Source organism: Peromyscus californicus, unplaced genomic scaffold, assembly GCF_007827085.1.
Source record: "Peromyscus californicus insignis strain IS unplaced genomic scaffold, ASM782708v3 Scaffold_18__1_contigs__length_77618521, whole genome shotgun sequence".
NCBI lineage: Eukaryota > Metazoa > Chordata > Mammalia > Rodentia > Cricetidae > Peromyscus > Peromyscus californicus.
In genome coordinates this window covers 42161981-42181149 of record NW_026294480.1, presented here as the reverse complement: position 1 = coordinate 42181149, position 19169 = coordinate 42161981, and the positions used below count along the sequence as shown (strand labels likewise).

Genomic DNA, 19169 nt, shown 5'->3' with positions numbered 1-19169 from the left:
TATTTTGGGCTTCCTGCTAAGGGGACTGGCAGGGAAAGCCTGCGTCTTTTTGTTCTTTTAGCTGGACTACCAAGCTGGATGTCTGGCCCAGGAAAGTTATCTTCCCTCTTTAGAGGGGGAACTATGGGAATAAAAGTTGAAGGCACAGCTACCCACCAACATTTGATGACTTCTGAATTTGGTTTTGGCCCAGAAGGGAATGCCTTGACTTTTTAGCTTTTATACCTCTGTGCATGATAGAATGAAAGCGTCAGAAGAAAAGAGAGGTGGCGTGCTCGTTCTGGTTTGGACCTATGAAACTGGACTTATGTTAAGAGTTGATACCGAGGTACTGTGGTGATACTGTGCCCCCCGGTATATTGTGCACCCTAATAAACTTATCTGGGGTCAGAGAACAGAACAGCCACTAGATAGACATAGAGGTCAGAAAATGGTGGCACACACACCTTTAATCCTAGCATTCCAGAGGCAGAGATCTATCTGGATCTCTGTGAGTTCAAAGCCACACTGAAAACAGCCAGGCCTGGTGACTCACGCCTTTAATCCCAGGAAATGATGGAAGGAAGCAGAAAGGTATATAAGGCAGGAGGACCAGGAACTAGAGTCTTTTTAAGCTTTTAGCTTTTAGCAGCAGTTCAGCTGAGATCCATTTGGGTGAGGACTTAAAGGCTTTCAGTCTGAGGAAACAAGGTCAGCTGAGGGATTGGCAAGGTGAGGTTGAATGTTCTGTTTCTCTGATCTTTCAGTGTTCACACCAATATCTGGCTCCCGTGTTTTTTATTAATAAGACCCTTTAAGATTCATGCTACAAGGTACCATTTGATAAATAATCTCTTCTGGCACTTGAAGGGTTAACATCACCACGCAGCAAATGTTATTTGTGTTGGAAAGGTCATAGCTTAGCATCTGATGGCTAACATGACCTTGCTCCATTTATCACTGTCATTGTGCCTGTCTCTTTCTGGTATTGGCAATTCCCTTTGTTTTCTTTGGATACAGAAGGCAAGAGGAGCCCCCGTCTTGGAGAGAACACTTGGCTACAACATACAGTACTTTCCAGAAAACAGCACTATTCTCACAGAGATAAACAATGTCACAAACCAGCAGTATGAACTGCTTCTGATGGGCCAGTCATACCGCGTGTCTGTGACTTCTTTTAATTCCCTTGGGAAGTCCCAAGAGGCCGTCCTGAGGATCCCAGCTGTCGGTGAGGACAGTAAGTACCTCTTCCTCCCGTGCCTAGTCCCGTCTGGTTGGAGAAGAAGCAGTCCGTGTCCTCAGGGTAGTTGTTCCTCTGGAATTAAGTTGAAGGGTTGGGGAACAAGGACTCTGTGGGGAAACAGAATCTGCTGATAACTAGCAAGCCCTTCTACCCCCAAAGGCTTAGCTCCTTCGCAGAAAAACTTGTGCTAAGAATTTAGAGACTGAGTCACGCAGCACAGTCAGAGCCTGGAAGTGCTGCGTGCTGCTTTGGTTGGTTCTGGTCCAAATGGTTGGGTGCTGGCCTGAGCCACATCAGTAGTCATATTTGAGACCTATCTCCTCAATGGCTGTGTCCTCTCCTGAACTCTTCTTCCCAGATGGCATCTGTCCCAGCTGTGGCTTAGTGTTCACCGTCCTGTTCTCTCTTTCCCCTTCCGTCTGATGGCCAGCTAGGACAACTGCTGATATGTATGTATAGACTTGCCAATAAGGTGCTGGCTAATTTTTTTGAGGCGGGATCTCACTCTGTAAGCTGGCCTCTAACTTACAGACTGTTGTGTTTCCACCACCTCACAAAATGGTGGTACTGCCGACACCAGCCACCACGCCTGGCCTCTGTCTACACTTTGATGAAGTAATTCTGGACATTTTACCAAACCCAGGCAAAGTGGCAAAGCTTTTATTTCTATGTTTTGGAATACAAAGCCTTGTTGGATTGTGTGTGAGAGAGTGCTGTCCGTGTGTGTGTGTGTGTGTGTGTGTGTGTGTGTGTGTGTGTGTGTGTGCGCACTCACTGTGGAGACCAGAGGTTGATATTACTCTCCACCTTTTTTTGAGGGGGGTAGGGTCTCTCACTGAACGCAGAACTCACCGATTGACTACACTGCCTGGCAGGAAGCTCCCGGGGGCCCTTCTCTCTTCCACCAGTGCTGTGATTACAGACACGCTCGGCCGTGCCTGGATTTTTTTTTTTTTTTGGTTTTTCGAGACAGGGTTTCTCTGTGTAGCTGTGCGCCTTTCCTGGAACTCACTTGGTAGCCCAGGCTGGCCTCGAACTCACAGAGATCTGCCTGGCTCTGCCTCCCGAGTGCTGGGATTAAAGGCGTGCGCCACCACCGCCAGGCTTGTGCCTGGATTTTTATGTGGGTGCTAGGGGTCCAAACCCAGCCCCCGACACTTGCCTAGCAAGCACCCTCTGAGCTTTCTCCTCAGCATCCTCACTTTGGGCTTTGTGTTTAAAACTTAAAGACAATAGAAGGGACTCTGCCATCTATACCTACAGTCAATCAGTCTCTCTGTCTCTCTCTCTCTCTCTCTCTCTCTCTCTCTCTCTCTGTCTCTCTCTCTCTCTCTGTCTCCATTTTCTCCTTAAAGAGGATGCGTACCCCATGAGGGCAGTTGTTACAGGAAGGTCAACCTTGGCAGGTTGGAGCCCATGACAGAACTCACGTGGAGAATTTATTGGGGAGGGGGGACGCAGAGTGCGCCACTGGAGATAAGGGCTGAGCAGAGGAGGGATAAGAGAGGAAGAGAAAGGAAGAGAAGAGATGGGGAAGAGAGGCGGTGAAGACTCGGCCTCATGGGAAGAGAGAAAGGAGTGGGGGTATAGGTTTGCCTTTAACAAGGGGATTTAGCACATGCGTATACAGACTATGCAGCCATGCCGCACATGTGCACAGACTAGGGCCATCTGGGCTGTCTAGGCATTTGCCTGAACATTAGCAAGTGCGTCCTACCAGGTCCCCAAGGGGCGGACCAGGTAATGTCTAAATGCTAACAGCAGTCATTTTTTAAAAATAATATTTTTATTATTAATTCTTGAGAACATCATACGATGTGTTTTGACCACATTCATCCCTTCTCCTAACTCCTTCCAGATCCACCCTCTCCCTCAACCTCCTTACTGCTCCCAAATTAGAATTTTCTCCTTCTGTCATCCTCCCCTCCACCGCACCCCCCTTGTAAATCCAGTGTGTGTTGCCCAATTACTCTTTAGTGGACCCAGGGGGCAGGGTTTCGTTTGTACGTTTGCCAGATTTTGTTTGTTTGTTTCTTTTTTTAAAATATAATTTCTGACGTGCCGAATAACATAAGCAGCTGGCATAGACATCTAAGAGCTGTTCTCTCTAATTTATCCCTCTGTTTGCTTAGCCCAGCCTGGCTCAGGCATTTGTGCAACTAGCTCTAGACTTCTCTGCCCGTCCTTCACTTTCTTTTCTTAAACCCAATCCACTTCTGCCTTCATTTCAGAATTCTGGGAAGCTCATAATTTTGTGTTTTGAGTCAGTGTTTAATAGTATTGAGACAGGGTTTCTCTGTGTAACAGCCCTGGCTGTCCTGGAACTCCCTCTGTAGACCAGGCTGCCCTCAAACTCAGAGATCGGACAACCTCTGCCTGCTGAGGCTGGGATTAAAGGCTGTGCCATCACGCCCCTCTGGTTCTTAACATCCTTGTTCCAATGTCCGGGAGTCTAGTGACATTTTCAATAAATATTTGATTGGAATATGGATTCTTTGTTAAATGGAGGTACTGCCAAAATTAATTAACCTCACTTCCCACCATGGCCCCATAATGGGAAGCAATAGAGAACAGGGGATGGACACGTGGTCCTTGGAGTCCAGCAGCCCTGGCTTCAAATCTTTGCTCTTCCACAAGGTAACATTACCATTGGACAAACTATCTAACATCTTTAAGATGCATGTAAGCTGGAACTCTTTCATAATACACCTGTCTCAGAAAACCGTTGTGAGGAATGAATGAGATCCTCTCTGGAGATGTTGTGTCTAGTGTGATCATTACCGCTTTTGTTTGTTTTGAGACAGGGTCTCATGTAACTGAGCAGTCTCAAACTCACAAAGCAGAGGATAACCTTGAGGTTCTGACTCCCATGCCGCTTCTTCCCAAGTGTACTACCAAACCAGGTTTATGCTGTGCCGAGCATTGAACCCAGGGTCTCATTTGTGCTAGGCAAACACTACCAATTGAGTTACATCTCTGGGCCTATCGTCAGTGTTCTCTTTGTGTATGTCTCTTTGTCTCTGTATTTCTGTCTCTGTCTCATTTTCTCCTTCTCCAGTGCTGGGGGTTAAACACAGGGCCTTATGGGTGCTACATAGCAAAGCTCTCCACCACTGAGTTACTGGGTTATATCCACAGCCCACTACCATCATTCTTAATAAAGTTCTGGTTAGTTACATTTCTGGTAGATATGAATTGTCAACTTAAAAACACTATAAGAGGCACTTCAACTAAAGTGATGTTAAATTCACTTAGGATTTTTCTTTTTGGGTTTTAAATTGGAACTATTGCCTACCATGGTCCTAGACAAGGTATTGGCCAGATCTGGCCTAGCACATTTTTGTTTTTGGCAAACGAACTTTTTGAAATACTGCCATATCCATGTGGATCTTTACATGTGCTCTGAGGCTTCCTTGTCTAACAGTTGTGTAATAAACAATTGTGAATTATGTAGCCAGTGCACACTAAAATGCTTACCGTCTGGCTTGTTATAGAGGAAGTCCGCAGAACGTTGTCATAGACAACTAGAAAAGCTTAAGTCTTTCTTTTTCATTTTCCGTGACCGCTGACAAGAGCAGCTGTTCAGTGCAGTACACATGTGTGTCAAAGGCATTATCCGTGCATGTGCATGGAGACACAGGAAAAGATAATGTCCATCATACCTCTGGCTACTCTGTCAGTCTTTGACATAATTTATCACAGAAACCTAAGACTCTACAAAAGTTTGTTTAATAAGATAAAATCAGCTAGGAAAGAATTAAGTAATAATAATTTTGATGCTTACCTTTCATTGAATTCATATGATCAGCCCATGTTGTGTGTTAGGCTATGTCAGGCATTGTAAGATGGCATAGGCTAGCTCAGCCATGAAATGACCTATGATGCAAATACTGTTAGGTCTATCTTCTACATGATGAAAAGATCCAGGAAAGTTTTGTAATTTGTACAGGATTTCCCCAGTGCAGTTCCAGCTGGTCTGCATGAACTAAACTGGTGAAATTAGTGTTCATAAGTTGATTTGGGGATTCTGGTCACAGACCCTCTATGAGCCAAGATGGGTATTGGCCTCTGTGGGCCCCAAGTTCTCATCTTTAGAATAAAGGATTGGCAGAGATGACCCATCAGGGCCCCTCTGCTTGAACTTCCTAAATGTTACATGTCTTTGGGCACAGGCAGGAACGGTCTGGTGCAGGATGTGGAAAAGCAAAGCCACTTGTGGTGAGTGGGTCTGCGGGGCAGTGGGCACTGCGTCTGGGAGAGTTGGGGGTGAGTCTGAGCTGGCAGAGGGGAAGTGGCTGTCTTCTCATCCGTTGGACGGTATCAATGATGTTTGAAGTCCAACCTCTCCCCTGCTTTCAGGGCCGATTTCTTTTCCTCTTACTCTTAAGAGAGTTCTATATCAGGAGCGGGTGCTCAAGGTGCTCTTGATTTTGGAACAGAAGAAGGCTGATAATTAGTCTGTATTCCATAGGATGACTTAGAAACTTGTCTCTCAGCACTACTTATCCAGGCCAGGCCTCCCCTCTTGCATGACTGACTCACAGTTTCTGGACTCCTTTCCAAACTCCCCATGTCTTCTCCTCAGCCTCATACCTTAGACCTGGTTCTCCTGCTCTTTCTGAGTTCCAGGATTGGTGAGCAGGAAGAGTGTGTGGTTTGGAAGCCGTGCTCACGCATCTTCCGGGCCAGGATTCCTTGCCAAGTCACTTGTTAAGAAAGTGCCTCCAGGAGGCCAGAGGAGGAAGTATGGAAGACAGGCAGGCAGGGAGGAGGCTAATTAAGCCAGGGTACTACCTTATTGTCCTCCTGCCAACTGGGCGGCTTAGAACAACAGGAACACATTGTCCTGCGGTTTGGGAGGCTAGAGGTATAAAAAGCAAGTTGTGGACTGTACCATACTCCCCCCAGAGTCCCTAGAGGAGGACCTTCCTTAAGCTTTCCATTTTGTATAATATTAGAGGGACCAGCCTTAATATTCTACATCCCAGGGGCTCAGGAGAGAGAACTACTAACGGCGAGGACTGATTTTGGGAAATAGAATCTCAGCACACTGAGCTCTGTAGTCCACTTGCTTTAATTCCTCTGGGATAGCATCCTATTTACACAGCTTCAGTTCTGTTCTCGTGCTTAGCTCCTTTCTTGCCTGATTTCTCTCTATATTCATCTACTGCTCCCTCTAAGTTCTATCTTAATTCTCTCATCTTAATTTTGCCTCATCTAGGTCCTTTTCACCTTGTTCTTACCCAGCGAGGACTTCCCCATCTGACTCTTCCTCATCTTCCATCTCGTCCACACGTACTCTCTGGTCAAAATCCTCCGTATCCCTCCCCGTTCTCCATCTCTCCGTTCTCCATGTTCCTCCTAAGTCTCCCCAGAATCCAGTTATAAACCCAAGCAATAGCAAGCCCCTGGTCGAGCAAGGCCACCAGGCTTGAATTCTACAGGGTCACAAAAGCAGGTAAGAATTTTCCTCAGACAGTGACCACCAGGCTTTCTTTTGCAATCCAAAATGGGAGTGGTAAAAGAGGAGGTCACCTGAGTGCTAATGACCGGTCAGTATATCAAAAAGGGGATCTGTGTGCTCAGTCTACATTCCGAGAAGTGGTTAGGTAAGAAGTTAGGGGGTCTACTAGTAAGGTTGTATAAGAAAGGAGGGTCTCTCCCTAAATTGCACAAGAAATAAAGCTGTCCGCCTGACCTAGGAGACAGGTGTTTCGCTTGGCCTTGGACGCTTGATAGGCATTTTGACAAATACACTGTTAGGAGTTCTTGGAAGCAGGCAAGAAAATCATTTTAGGAACCAGCTAATATATATATATATATATACAAAAGCTAAAATATCACCAAGACTCCTTAAGCCATGGCTTGACCTTTGGAGAAGTCCTTGACTTTTCCAAGTAGTAGCTTTTGTGATAGTAGCTGAATTCCATTATGTTTTCCTGCGGCTTGCAGCAGTTCCACACTTCTTGTGGCTCTTGGCCCTGGCTTGGGGCAGTTCCAGTATCTCCAAGTTCTCTTCCTCCTTCTCTTTCTTTCTTTCTTTCTTTTCTTTTCTTTTTTCTTTTGTATGTGTTTCTGTGCATGTTAGTTTGTATCCATGTGTGGAGGCCAGAGACAGACATCAGCTGTCTTCGTTAACTGCTCTCCACTTTGTTTTTTAAGATTGTGTGTGCGTGCACGTGTGTGTGTGTGTGTGTGTGTGTGTGTGTGTGTGTGTGTGTGTGTGTGTTTTGAGGCAGCGTTTCTCTATGTCATCCTGGCCATATTGAAACTTGTTATGTAGACCAAGCTGGCCTTGAAGAAGATCCTCCTGCCGCCGTCTCCCAAGTGCTGGGGTTAAAGGCATGCACCACCACACCCTCCTAGATTGATTTCTATTATTTTTAATTATGTGTATTTATGTGTGCCTGTAAGTGGGTATGTGCATGTGAGTGTAGGTGCCCATGTAGGCCAGAGGCATTGGATCCCCCTGGAGCAGGAGTTACAGGCACTTGGGACCATCCAGTGCTGGGAACCAACTCCAGTCTTCTGCAGGAGCCACGAGTCCTCTTTACCGCTAGGCCATCTCAGCCATGAAGGGACAGGGTCAGCCATTGATCTTGGAGCTCACCAGCTTGGCTCAACCAGCTAACCAGGCAGCTTCAAGAATTCTCCTGTCTCTGTCCCCCAAGTCCACTGAACTCAGTGTTTTATGTGGGTGTTGGGGATCAAACTCAGTTCCTCAAGCACGGTACTGACTGAGCCATCTCCCCCGCCTTGTCCTTCCCTAGTCTCCCTTTCTCCTAAGGACATCAGTTACGCTGAATGCAGGGCCCGCCATCCACACCACATCTACAGAGGTCCCATTTCCACATGAAGTCATTTTCTGGAGCACTGGGGATATCATTTCAGAGGATACTCACTGACTCTTAACAGATGTGGGCAGGGGAGGCAGGCAGAGGCAGGGGAGGCAGGGGAGGACAGAGGGAGGCAGGGGGAGGCAGGGGGAGACAGGAGGAGGCAGGGGAGGACAGGGGAGGCAGGGGGAGACAGGAGGAGGCAGGGAAGGAGGTGGGGGGGGGCGGGAGAAGAAGCAGGAGTCCTGCGGAAGAGATGACAATAATGCCCAGGCTCTGTGCTTCTCGCCCTGGCTCTGCCCCTGCCTCAGCTTCACATCTTCAGCCTTACTTTTCTCAGAGCTACATTTTCAGGTTGACAGATTACCTAACTTACATCCAGGAGTAGCAATTGGAATCTCAAATACAGAGCCAGTTTGGGAAAGGAGCTCATGAGCTGCTGCTTTTAGAGATGAGACTAGGTTTCCATTCCTGCTGGGAGAGTTTTTGACTTGCAGGGAATGCACGGGACATAAGTCACTAGTGAGCTCTGTTTCTGGAAACTGCTGAGTTTGGGGGAGGTAAAAGCAGATTAAGAAGTCATGTAATCATCAGAGGTATTTGGTAAAGAAAAGGGAAAAGACTGAAAATAAAGTGGGAGGAGCTACCGTGGAGGTCTGGCAATCTGGCGTTGACAGATGCCAGTGGGGCCGGCACATGTGGGCTGAGTGTGGCAGCTGTGGATGCGTCCTTTCCTCTCTCTCCAGCCATCCAGTGCATCAGCGACATGGAGGACTACCTTACGGAGCCCCTGCTGGTGCTGAAGTGGCAGAGCTCCGTTCCTGAGGTGGACACTTGGCTGGTCGAGTGGTTCCCAGAAACCGTCCAGTCCAAGTTCTCTGGCCTTTCCTGGGAATCCGTGTCTCGGGTCACAAACTGGACCATCGAGCGAGGTAGCTGGCCCAGAACCCGCAGGGTTTGGTTTCATTTCAATCAGCTTTTAAATCCCTTTTAAAAGCTGTGCATGTGAGGACAGCCCTGAGGAAGTTTAGTAATTGTCACGGCTCTCAGCATTTCCCGGCGAAGCTGGCACAGAAAACCTGTCCCCAGGTGGGAAGTGAACACAATCTTAGCCTCACATGTTAATGGAGACACAGGAAATAATAATGGTCCCTAACCCTGCCAATGCTCATCATAAATTTACATAGAAAAGAGAGGCTTTTTAGAATATTTTAATTGAGCCTGATAGTTTCATGTGAACATACAATGCATTTTGCCCATATCTATCTGACTCCTCCTCGTCCTCCTCACTGTCCATATCTATCTGACTCCTCCTCCTCCTCCTCACTGTCCATATCTATCTGACTCCTCCTCCTCCTCACTGTCCATATCTATCTGACTCCTCCTCCTCCTCACTGTCCATATCTATCTGACTCCTCCTCCTCACTGTCCATATCTATCTGACTCCTCCTCCTCCTCACTGTCCATATCTATCTGACTCCTCCTCGTCCTCCTCACTGTCCATATCTATCTGACTCCTCCTCCTCCTCCTCACTGTCCATATCTATCTGACTCCTCCTCCTCCTCACTGTCCATATCTATCTGACTCCTCCTCCTCCTCACTGTCCATATCTATCTGACTCCTCCTCCTCACTGTCCATATCTATCTGACTCCTCCTCCTCCTCACTGTCCATATCTATCTGACTCCTCCTCCTCACTGTCCATATCTATCTGACTCCTCCTCCTCCTCCTCACTGTCCATATCTATCTGACTCCTCCTCCTCCTCACTGTCCATATCTATCTGACTCCTCCTCCTCCTCACTGTCCATATCTATCTGACTCCTCCTCCTCCTCACTGTCCATATCTATCTGACTCCTCCTCCTCCTCCTCACTGTCCATATCTATCTGACTCCTCCTCCTCCTCACTGTCCATATCTATCTGACTCCTCCTCCTCACTGTCCATATCTATCTGACTCCTCCTCCTCCTCACTGTCCATATCTATCTGACTCCTCCTCCTCACTGTCCATATCTATCTGACTCCTCCTCCTCCTCACTGTCCATATCTATCTGACTCCTCCTCCTCACTGTCCATATCTATCTGACTCCTCCTCCTCCTCACTGTCCATATCTATCTGACTCCTCCTCCTCCTCACTGTCCATATCTATCTGACTCCTCCTCCTCACTGTCCATATCTATCTGACTCCTCCTCCTCCTCACTGTCCATATCTATCTGACTCCTCCTCCTCACTGTCCATATCTATCTGACTCCTCCTCCTCCTCACTGTCCATATCTATCTGACTCCTCCTCCTCCTCACTGTCCATATCTATCTGACTCCTCCTCCTCCTCACTGTCCATATCTATCTGACTCCTCCTCCTCACTGTCCATATCTATCTGACTCCTCCTCCTCCTCCTCACTGTCCATATCTATCTGACTCCTCCTCCTCCTCCTCACTGCCCATATCTATCTGACTCCTCCTCCTCACTGTCCATATCTATCTGACTCCTCCTCCTCCTCACTGTCCATATCTATCTGACTCCTCCTCCTCCTCACTGTCCATATCTATCTGACTCCTCCTCCTCACTGTCCATATCTATCTGACTCCTCCTCCTCCTCACTGTCCATATCTATCTGACTCCTCCTCCTCACTGTCCATATCTATCTGACTCCTCCTCCTCCTCACTGTCCATATCTATCTGACTCCTCCTCCTCACTGTCCATGTCTATCTGACTCCTCCTCCTCCTCCTCACTGTCCATGTCTATCTGACTCCTCCTCCTCACTGTCCATATCTATCTGACTCCTCCTCCTCCTCACTGTCCATATCTATCTGACTCCTCCTCCTCACTGTCCATATCTATCTGACTCCTCCTCCTCCTCCTCACTGTCCATATCTATCTGACTCCTCCTCCTCCTCCTCACTGTCCATATCTATCTGACTCCTCCTCCTCCTCCTCACTGTCCATATCTATCTGACTCCTCCTCCTCCTCCTCACTGTCCATATCTATCTGACTCCTCCTCCTCCTCCTCACTGTCCATATCTATCTGACTCCTCCTCCTCCTCCTCACTGTCCATATCTATCTGACTCCTCCTCCTCCTCACTGTCCATATCTATCTGACTCCTCCTCCTCCTCCTCACTGTCCATATCTATCTGACTCCTCCTCCTCCTCACTGTCCATATCTATCTGACTCCTCCTCCTCACTGTCCATATCTATCTGACTCCTCCTCCTCCTCACTGTCCATATCTATCTGACTCCTCCTCCTCCTCCTCACTGTCCATATCTATCTGACTCCTCCTCCTCCTCCTCCTCACTGTCCATATCTATCTGACTCCTCCTCCTCCTCACTGTCCATATCTATCTGACTCCTCCTCCTCGTCCTCACTGTCCATATCTATCTGACTCCTCCTCCTCCTCCTCACTGTCCATATCTATCTGACTCCTCCTCCTCCTCACTGTCCATATCTATCTGACTCCTCCTCGTCCTCACTGTCCATATCTATCTGACTCCTCCCAGATCCACCCCTCATTTCCCCCACCCCTCCCATCTTTCTGTTCCTCCCTTTTTTCCTTTTATTTTTTAATAACCCACTGAGTCTAACTAGTGCTGCCCATACAGGCATAGGTGTGTGGCCATCCACTGGGTAGTGGGTACCTATTGGGGGTTGGGGACACACCCTTAAAGAAAGCTGACTCTCTTTCCTCTGTCAGCCGTCAACTGTCCATAATAGTGCCCCAGCTAGGGATGGGTCTCATGGTTCCTCCCCACTTCATGCTGGAATGTTGACTAGTTTGGTCTTAGGCAAGTGACCACAGCGACTGTGAATTCATGAATGCAGTGGACCTGTTATGTCCAAAAGAAACAGAATCTTAACACTTACCTGAGGAGAGCCCCGATTATCCTGGGGTAACACCAGACTTTGGGTACCATTTGTCCTACCTCAGAAACTCCATTCTGTCTGAGTGCCCCTTCCTCAGTAACTGACAAAGTAAATAGGCTTTATTCCCAGAAAGTCTGTTCCCCATGTAGGGTATTAGGTAAGCTTTGCCTTTGAAGTCTCCGTCCTCCAGCTGCTTCCCAGTACTTAGCAGCATCTATATTAAGAAATATATAGTCAGGCATGGCAGTGTGTATTTATAATCCCAGCCCTCTGGAGAAGGCCGAGGCAAGTGGAGGGTACTGAGTTTAAGGCTAGCCTGGGCTTTATCACAAGACTTTGTCTCCAAAAACAAACAAAAAACCTTATAAAGGAACACAGGCAGGTAGAGGAGCTGGGATTCAGGATATCTGAGTATATGCTGTTGTCAGAAGGGTTAGATTTTATTCAGCACATGCCCAAATCATATGATAAAATCAGTGATGGGGGAGGAAGGGCTGGCTTTTCTGCCTGTTCATGATGGAGCTGTGATTTTATCAGAATTGTCCTCAGCTTAGTTCTGGGAGTTAGAACATCTTAGAGCCAGGGTGGATGTTAGAGACCATCTTACCTAGAGAACAGAAGGTCTCCTGCAGGTCTTAGGTCATAACTCAGTCCTTCATGTCCGCTGTTCTGCCATTATGTGTACTTACGCAGTTCTCTCTCTCTCCCTCCCCTCCCCTCCCCTCAAGATAAATTAAAGCCTCTCGTGTGCTATAATATATCAGTGTATCCAGTGTTGGGGCAACAAGTGGGAGAACCATATACAATCCAAGTGTATGCCAGAGAAGACGGTATGTGTGGACCAACCTTGGGGGGTGGGGACACACTTCTATAGATTCAGGTGCTGGGTTGTCTGAAGGACCATTTCGACCACACCCTAATCTTCACCTTCAACTGTGTGTGTGTGTGTGTGTGTGTGTGTGTGTGTGTGTGTGTGTGTGTGTGTGCTTGACACACTGGGGCCCAGGTCACAGAGTCACTACATTCCAAAGGTGGGTGGATATAAAGTGTTCAACAGATCCAGCCACTTCCCACTTCCCAAATGGGAAATCGAGGTTCACGGAGGTGAAACTCCTTACCTAACATCACAAATGGGAAATCGAGGTTCACGGAGGTAAAACTCCTTACCTAACATCACAACGAAACAGCAACTCGCGATGTAACCAAAGCTAACGTTAATTGAGATCGATTCAGGAAGCCTTCCAAGTTCATCAGACCCAAGTTCAAAATGATTCCCCGTGAGTGTGTGCAGGTGTGTGCGTACCTGTTGGTTGCGTGTGTTTTGGTGCACATGCATGGAGGTCAGATGTCGATCTGACTTGTCATCCTTCAGGAGCCAGCCACCTTGTTTGGTTTTCGAGACTGTCTCCCTGGGACCTGGGGCTTGCACATTTGTCCAGGCTGGCTGGTCAGCAAGCCCCAGGGATCTGCCTGTCCCCGCCTCTTCAGCTCTGACATTACAAGCAGTGGCCACATGGTCAGCTTTTTCCACACCTCATGCTTGCCTGGCAAGTGCTTCGCCACCTGGGCTATCTTAGAGCCTCCCAAATGACTTTCATGAAACAATAAGCAAGGACTTTACTGATACATTACTCAGACGTTATTTCATCTTTTTGAAAGTCCACATCTTCTAGATTCAACACTGGAAACTATCTCCTGCTGTATAAAGTGTGGCCAGGGAAGTTAGTCTTCAGCTGCTCATGCTTTACAGATAGGAAAGAAAGCTGGATGCTAACTGGAATGGGGGAACCTATAAGAAAGTACGTCTTCTTGGGGCTTTGAAACTCCTTGTTGTCTTATATAAGATTCCTGACCGAGAACAAAACAAACAATCTCTACAGACAAGTTGAAGCATCAGTTCCCACCCCCCCCCCAGCCCAATACAGCCACCTTATCCCACGCCCAGCATTGTGGGTCTTGCTTGGACAATGGTAGCAGCTCTGGGCAGGGGTGGATCTTCTGGGGTGTGATTCAGCCTTGGTTTGTTGGTTTGTTTGTTTGTTTGTTTGTTTAATCTCCCTGTCCTCTGAAGCTCCATCAAAAGGTCCTAAGACCTGGGCAGAGAACATTGGTCTGAAGACAGCCACAATCATATGGGAAGAGATTCCCAAGAGTGAAAGAAATGGATTTATCAACAATTACACCTTATTTTACCAAGCTGAAGGTGGAAAAATATTCTGTAAGTGTACTCAAGTTGAACAAACTCAATCGCCCTCTCCCCCACAGATGATGTGACTAGACCCAACACCCGGGTGGGGGGTGGGGTGGGTGGGGTGGGGTGAGGGTGGCTTCCAAAGCTGTGACCTGTAGCCCTACACATATACTTACCTTCTTTGTACCTCTGAAAGTAGAGTCAAGAGCACCACCTCATGAGTTAAAAAGTGTAAAGGAGAATGTAGCCAAGAGTCCTGAAGAGGAATGGAAGGCGTTGAGGTGGTTTTTCCTGCACAGTCACGGAGTGCTTTGACGCACCCCTCAGACTTATATGACGGGATCTGCCCAGCTTAGAGTGGGTCCATATGTGGGGACATTTGGTGGCACTTGCCTTGCTGCAGAGCTCCTTTTGTTTTTGTCTTTTGTTTTTTCGAGACAGGGTTTCTCTGTGTAGCTTTGGTGCCTGTCCTGGATCTCGCTCTGTAGACCAGGCTGGCCTCGAACTCACAGAGATCCGCCTGGCTCTGCCTCCCGAGTGCTGGAATTAAAGGCGTGCACCACTGCTGCCGACGCTGCAGAGCTCTTTAAGTTTGAGTTCTACTGCCGGCTGCCCCCACTGCTTTATTCTTGAGTCCACAGCATCTCCTCACATCGTGAACTCTGAGCTCTGCTTGGATTCCCAGTTAGGCTAAATTTGACTTTGGTATGGTGGAGTAGACATAATGTAAAATTTAGCAATAAACATTTTAAGGTCTTAAGAACATTTACCATATTGTGTAGTTATTACATTTCTCTATTCCCTCTCCATATGGAGCTCTATATTCTTCAATCGGTCACTCCCCACCGCCCTCCTCCCACAGCCTCGGGTGACTACCAGACTGTGTCTATAGACTGCGCATTCAGATTATTTCAAAAAAGTAATCAGGGCTGAGGGGGCAGCTCATAGTCCAAGCCCTTATCCAGCATGCACGAGGCTTTGAGTTCACTGTAAAATAAAATAAGTAAATCGCACAGCATGTGGTCCCAAGGGGGACCTCATTTAGAAAACTGTTTGTCCCTGGCCACCAAGGATATGGAGCAGCCTTGTGGAGCTGTTGGCTGCTCTGTGTCTTCTTCAGAGAAATGTCCTCTTAGCTTGTTCACCCATTTTAACATTGAGTTATCTGTGTGACTTTGAGTTGTGAGCCTGTTATATTCTGAGTATAAGCTCCTTATCAAATATGTAACTTACAAATACTTTCTTCAATTTTGTAGATAGTTATTTCAGTCTTACACTGTCTTTTGATAGTGTATGAACAAAAGCTTTTTAATTTTAATGAAGTTCAGTTTAATATTGTTTTATGTAGTTGCTTGTGCTTTGGGTATCATATTTCAAAAACCATTCACAATTCAAAGTTGTGATTTACTTATTTTGGCTTTTGAAGAGTTTTTATATTTTTGGCTCTTATATTTAGGTCTTTGGTCCATCTCGATGGACTTGTTTTCAGCAGAAGTTGAGAGCGGGTCGGCTAGACTTGCAGGTCAGGGCTTCTAGGGTCAGGACTAACGCACATTTTCAGTTTGGCTTGCTGTACTGTTCAGTTTCTGTTTTTCCCTTCAGCCAAGACAGTCAGCGCCGGTGTCCTGCAGTATGACCTGGAGTCCCTGACACGAAGGACCTCTTATACTGTTTGGGTTGAGGCCAACACTCGAGCTGGGGGAAAGAGTGGGGACACAATAAACTTCAGGACATTATCAATCAGTGAGTACTAGCTTCAGGCCTCCTTGTAGAGTTTACGTTGTGTTGGAAATGCCATTTGTCAAGAGCAGGGAAGCCAGCAGAATGCAGCAGAGTGTGAAGCCTTGTGCTCTCTCTGGCTCAATCACCTCCCCGGGAGATGAACAGTAAGGAATTGCCGCGGAGCACTGAGGGCTGAGTTAGACAGACTGTTAGTTTGCTCCTCCTTCCTGATAGGAAGCCCCAAATAACCTTTGGGGGAGTCATCAACTTCCTCCTCAATTGTGAGTAGTTCCATGATAGGCTGTCATCCTACCTCACACTCACCAGTTTCTAAATGTCAGGACTTGTGCAATAGACCCTTGCAAGGGAACGTTGGTTGATCAAAGGTCACTGATGAGCAGGAAGAAACTTAATGTTACCATCTGTGGGGCTTGGGGGCAAAAAGATGCGTGTGTTCAACTTACCAGCTTCTACATTGAAAACACAGAAAGCAGGAAGAATTGGATAGATGTAACAAACAATGTAAAATATAGTAGTTTCATATGGTGGTTGCCTAAGGAAGATATTTAATAGGAAAGCAGTGGATATGTAATAGATGAAGGAAAAAGGAGGGAAAAGCCTGGTCTGCAGAGTGAGTTCTAGGACAGCCAGGGCTACACAGAAGGACTCTATCTCAAAAAACTGGAAAAACAAAAACAAAAACCAAGGAACACTGCCAAGTTTTGCAATAACTAGTATAAGCCAAAAAAATGTCTTCTTGAAGCATCTCAAAATCCTCTTGTTATTTATATTCCAAAAGAATAAAGTAGACTTGTGGCTCTGGAAACTATGAGCGGAGCATATGCCTTCACACAGAAAACATGTTCTGTTCTGTGGGCGAGCAATGCCTTCTTGGAATTTTCTTTGATACTGCTTTTGAAAAATCCTTTTAAAAAAAAACCATGTTGTATTTTCAGAGCACTGGGTACAAGCTGTGTCAGCTCATGGAATTTTCTCTCAGGATCAAACTGAAGGCAAGATCCTGTGTTGGAGCCTAGACTGTCTCTCCTTGATCTGTAGATTAGGTTACAGATCACTCTACTGTCATGCTGAAGTAGCTGAGTGAACTTATGTGGCCCACATGCATGTAAGAGCATGCATAGGTCAGAAGAGAGTTGCAATCACCTGGAACTGGAGTTCCAGGCAGTTGTGAGCAGCCATATGGGTGTTGAGAGCTGGACCTGGGTCCTCTGCAAGAGCAGCTGGTGCTCTTAACTATCTCTCAGCCCTCGACGACCCACTCAGACACAGCAGCCCCAGTTTAAAGTTCTAGATTCCCTGTGGAAAGCCCACCAGTCTCTGCCCACCCCTTCATTTCCTCTTACTTCCCGCCTCTGTTTCTCTAACTCACTCCTTCTCCAAAGCTTGTGTATCTCTCTGGAGTGCTTTTCTCCATAACTGGACAGGGCAGGCTCTTTCTCGTGATCAGATCTAGCCAGGTGTGGTGCTGCACACCAGCCTCGGCACTCAGGGGCCAGAGGCAGGAAGATGTGAAGTGTAAGGCTAGATCAGTCTACACGGTGAGTTCAGGGCACTCTGGCTACACAGTGAGACCCTATCTGAAAAATTAAATAAATGATCCATACATACATGCAAATTAAGTTGTTAACCTCCCACCAGCTTAGCCTAAGTTGCTCTATTTGATTATTCTATTTGAAGTACTCTTACATTATTTTATTACTTAGGATTCTCTAGAAGAACAGAACTGATATGGTTTATGTGATTGGAAGTTAGGCTTTCCAACCGTGGCCATCCGCATGCTGCCGAAGCGGAGCCCCTGGTAGCTGCTCAGTCTTAGAAGTTAGAGTCTTTAGAATAAGAGTTGGGCTTAATGACGCAGGCCCCATCTAAAGCTGGACCTGGAAGCTCTCTGGAGAGTTGCTAGGGTGAGTCCATGTCCAAAGACTTACTACACTGAAGTCTGAAATCCACAGATAATGACCCCAGCAATCAACGTTGATGATCAGGGAGAAGGGAACTTGTGTTTATTGACTGGCCTTCTCTTTTTCTACATTTATCACATCTGGGCCCCAGCATATCCGATGGTTCTGCCTATAATCAGGGTGGGTCTTCCCTTGGGTTGTTCCCGTGGCAGTCCTCTGAACACACCCTCACAGACACACAGAAGCATGTTTTTACTGTTCTTTAGACATCTCTCAGTCCAGTCAAACCAACAGTCAAAGATTAACTGTTAGGGTTTTACTGTGTGAGTTTTTCTACCCCAGTATATAAGGACCATGTGAGTAAGGATCCGAAATTTCTTGCTTATTTGTTTGTTTTATTTCTCAGAATGATGTCTGGCCAATAGTTATGCTCAGTAAGTACTGATTAAATGAATGAAGTTGAAAGGTGACCCTGGTGAACACATCTACCAGTATATAATGTGTAATATGTGAAGACATCATAATGAAACCCAGTATTCTGTCTCAGTAATCTATACTAATACAAACGAAAGTATATCAGTATCTATCCTATTACATGGGGGAACGACAGCTAGATGGGGAACCAAAATCCCAGTGGTTTTAATGGGAAGAAATTGAACTCAAATAGCAGAAAATTGATGAGAAATGTTGCTAAGGCTGAAAGAAAAAGTTAATATTTGATTTTTGTCGATGAACAGGGGAACTATATTGACAATGGTATTTTGTTCTCTTTGTCGCAAAGGTATCTTTGAAATTATCTGCCTATCATCTCTGGTCGGAGGAGGCCTTCTTCTATTTAGCATCTTCGCAGTGACTTCTGCTCTCAAAAAGCCAAAGTGAGTTTATAATTGACAGTGAATGCCTTAAAAGTGAGCAGCAGAAAGCAGTGGAAGGCATCGTGGTGCATGGCGTAGGAGGGCACTCCACCCTGAAGGGGGTTCTGCTCACTCATTCATTTGGTCCATCTTGGTGGAAACGATGAAAGGCAGCACCCTCAGACTCATCAGGACTCTGAGAAACAAGAAGACTTATTTGTACAGGTCTGTCCACCAAGTCTAGGTTCCTCTGAGGCCGAGGAGTACCAGCTGCCCCATAGGCTCTGTCTGCCAATGTCTATCACCTGAGTCTAGAGTGGAGCGGGGACTGACCTGGGTGTTAGTCAGCTGGGTGAGAACACAAATCTGTCCTTTGTTTGTGGTGCAGAGTTGGAGTCCTGCCTGCTCTTGCCAGTGTGGGAAAAGAAGCTTGTCTTCAGCATCTGGATTTCTCCCAGCTGGGAGCCTTAGGCTGCCCTGGTGTTCTTCCTTGATAGAGCGTGCTCCACTGGTCCCAGGGAGCTCTCTCTGCCCAGCAGCTGGGACTCATTCA

General features: G+C 46.8%; 1 protein-coding gene across 2 annotated transcripts in view; it reads left to right on the top strand.

The window, feature by feature from the left end:
- Il31ra (interleukin 31 receptor A) overlaps positions 1-19169 on the top strand; it is a 41840-nt gene that overhangs the window by 19249 nt on the left and 3422 nt on the right. For both annotated transcript variants that reach the window (XM_052742817.1, XM_052742816.1), the window contains exons 7-12: positions 1000-1216; positions 8805-8990; positions 12656-12757; positions 13999-14145; positions 15721-15861; positions 18544-18637. In XM_052742817.1, the coding sequence (XP_052598777.1) occupies positions 1000-1216; positions 8805-8990; positions 12656-12757; positions 13999-14145; positions 15721-15861; positions 18544-18637 (887 nt within the window). The remainder of the gene's footprint in view (positions 1-999; positions 1217-8804; positions 8991-12655; positions 12758-13998; positions 14146-15720; positions 15862-18543; positions 18638-19169) is intronic.